The sequence below is a fragment of the Hipposideros armiger genome, unplaced genomic scaffold (genome assembly GCF_001890085.2).
Source record: "Hipposideros armiger isolate ML-2016 unplaced genomic scaffold, ASM189008v1 scaffold_236, whole genome shotgun sequence".
NCBI lineage: Eukaryota > Metazoa > Chordata > Mammalia > Chiroptera > Hipposideridae > Hipposideros > Hipposideros armiger.
In genome coordinates this window covers 2,513,884-2,516,570 of record NW_017731586.1, presented here as the reverse complement: position 1 = coordinate 2,516,570, position 2,687 = coordinate 2,513,884, and the positions used below count along the sequence as shown (strand labels likewise).

The 2,687-nt window shown below is 36.8% G+C and overlaps 1 protein-coding gene across 1 annotated transcript in view; it reads left to right on the top strand.

Annotated features, from left to right (window-relative positions):
• The window catches only part of MAGI2 (membrane associated guanylate kinase, WW and PDZ domain containing 2), a 318,539-nt gene that overhangs the window by 3,082 nt on the left and 312,770 nt on the right, over nucleotides 1-2,687 (top strand). The window contains exons 2-3 of the mRNA XM_019655111.1: nucleotides 148-276; nucleotides 1,774-1,956. Coding sequence (XP_019510656.1) covers nucleotides 148-276; nucleotides 1,774-1,956 — 312 coding nt within the window. The remainder of the gene's footprint in view (nucleotides 1-147; nucleotides 277-1,773; nucleotides 1,957-2,687) is intronic.

Below are 2,687 nucleotides of genomic sequence, written 5' to 3'. Positions count from 1 at the left end.
GTTATAGGAATTTATAGCACGTTGCCTCGTGGAGATTAATGGGTTTTGACAGTGGTACTTTAAACTGCAGACAAGATACATACAGAGTCAGAAGTTTGTCCTCAAAAGACCAAGCACTAGAATGAGGTTTGTTCTCCTTTGTGACAGTAGACAGCTCTTCATCGACGTTACCTAGGCCCAAATTCATCCGCCCCTACCCTGCCCCAGGAAGGTCGTGCAGCGTGAGGGACTTGTCATATTATCAGCACAACCACGCCCGGAGGCCCTGGCCTGTCGGTATGTCGGGGGCTGCTTGCTGCATCTGACTGCACCTTGGAGCCACGCAGGGGGATGAGATGCTGCACAAACTTTTCACATCTTCGTGGGCTCTTACTCATCATGAGAGCAAGGAGGCTTTTGTAGTCGGGAGGCCTAGATTTGCCTGCTGATGATTTTCACACCATACACTGTGGCACAAACAATTACAATGAATGTAAAGGTCTCGTGTTGAACTCTCTCCAATTGTAAACCTCACTTTCATGAAAGAAACGCAGGTGATCTATGTGTTTTCATTTTTATTTTAAAGAAGATTTCTCTATTTTTAAGAAAGATATATGTGATATGTAAATAGACAAAGATTCCAATATGATGACTCATTATTTTATAGTTTGTCCATTACATATCACCTAAAATGTAACACCAAAAGTACCAAACAAAATACTTAACTAAGTAAGTAGTAAGTTTGACTGTTAAGGACATCAAATATCAACCAAACTGGAACAACTTAAAAGAATATATAAAATACTTGACTATAATAGCGTTCAAAAGATATTATTGGGTTCTTGGAAAAGTCATGAAGTATTTTTTTATGTTTTTCGTTGCAAAAATCCATCATGATATTTCTGACAACCCAATAATTCTGTTTCCTACTACAAGTTATTTTTACAGCATTTAATATATTATTAGGAATATATTTATTACAGATCATAGCTGGGAAAGCATATATATATATATATATAAAATTAGTAGTCAAACCTATATGAATGGATTCAAGTTCTGCTCAGATTATTTAGGTATCTGATTTGAATATATCAACGTATTGTTATAAAATGTGTTTGTTACCTTTACATTCATAATTATATCTAGAAATTCTGGCTTGCCTTTTGCTCACATTTTAGAGTATACCAAACACTATCGCTCAGTAGCAATTGATTTGTCTGGTTATCTTTATAGCATTTCATAATATAAGCAAAAATTAACCCAGTCCAACATCCAGGTATTCTTTCTAAAGAATTTAGTCATGTGACTAGGTGGCAGCATTCCACGACTTTTATTTTTTCAGTTTTCTAGTCCCCTCCCTTCAAGGTTTTGTGTGGGACCAGCCCCTGACACATACCTCTTGCCTGGACTCTCTCAGAACAAGAAGGAGGTATAGAGGTGGGGCTGGATGATTTGGGGCTTCTCTATCTAAAAGTGCTGATGACCTGTTGATTCAACCCCTTTTAAGCACAAAAAAGGGCTACTTTAACGACTAGAAACATTGACTTGACAAAAAAAACTCTTTCTCCAAACCAAACAACTTTTTCACCTTTCCCTGGTGGTTTGGGACTGCTCTGTGTCTGTAGGAAGTACTAAGAGTGTTGCTCCTGCATTCACCCCTGTTTGCATTTACCGCAGGAATAAATGTAGAAACCCCCGCATTTCCCCGGATGGCTCTGCAGTGGCTGGCTTCCCCTCTGTGAGAACTTGCCTTAAATGTGCTTTTTCTTTTTTAACTTATATTGGCCAATGTAGAAAAACCACTCTTCACCCGGGATGCATCCCAGTTGAAGGGAACATTCCTCAGCACCACCCTTAAAAAGAGCAACATGGGTTTTGGATTTACCATCATTGGTGGAGATGAGCCTGATGAGTTTCTACAGGTGAAAAGCGTGATTCCAGATGGGCCCGCAGCACAGGATGGAAAGATGGAGACAGGTAAGCTCTTCCGTGCTTTAGAAAATTGTTTCGTCCTGTCTTTTTTCCTAAGGCAAATGTCAAGAGTTTCTTTCTGTATTTTTTATTTGAAGGTCAAAGGTCACCTCACTTTAAGGAAACCACCAATTATGTTTTCACTAAGTTTAAGTGTATCAAATTGAAGTATTTTGAAAACAGCTTTGAATATCATTTTTGTCTCATTTTTCAGACTGCCCCTTCTATTTTCTGGATTCAATGGACTCTTGAGATTGATACTTTTCTCATTTATTTCTAGAGTGTCTTTTTAGGGACGTGATTAACATTTAATACTTTTCTAGTTTATATTCAGCCATTGTTAGTTTTATTTTTATTTATTATTTTTTATTATTAGTTTCTGGAGAATATAATCAATAATGTTGTAAATATTTTTTAGGGGGCCAGTTGGACTCATGTCTTGTTAGGGAGACCATTTCATAGGCAGTGTAGAGGCCTGACTGCCATTGTTATTTTTAAATCTGATTAATCTTGTAGTATTATCTGAATTTCCCAGGTTAGATATTTAAATATGCATGCTCATTTCATAGAAAAAAATTTTTAATGGCATTCGTCTTTATATGTCCCCGTATGTTTTAACATATAAGGTGTTTTTTTCTCTAGTCCTTATGAATTAATTTTCAAATGCAGTTACTTGAATGTCTATCAAACTATAATCAAAATTAATTAACATAAATACAGAGGCAGATTGTTGAGGG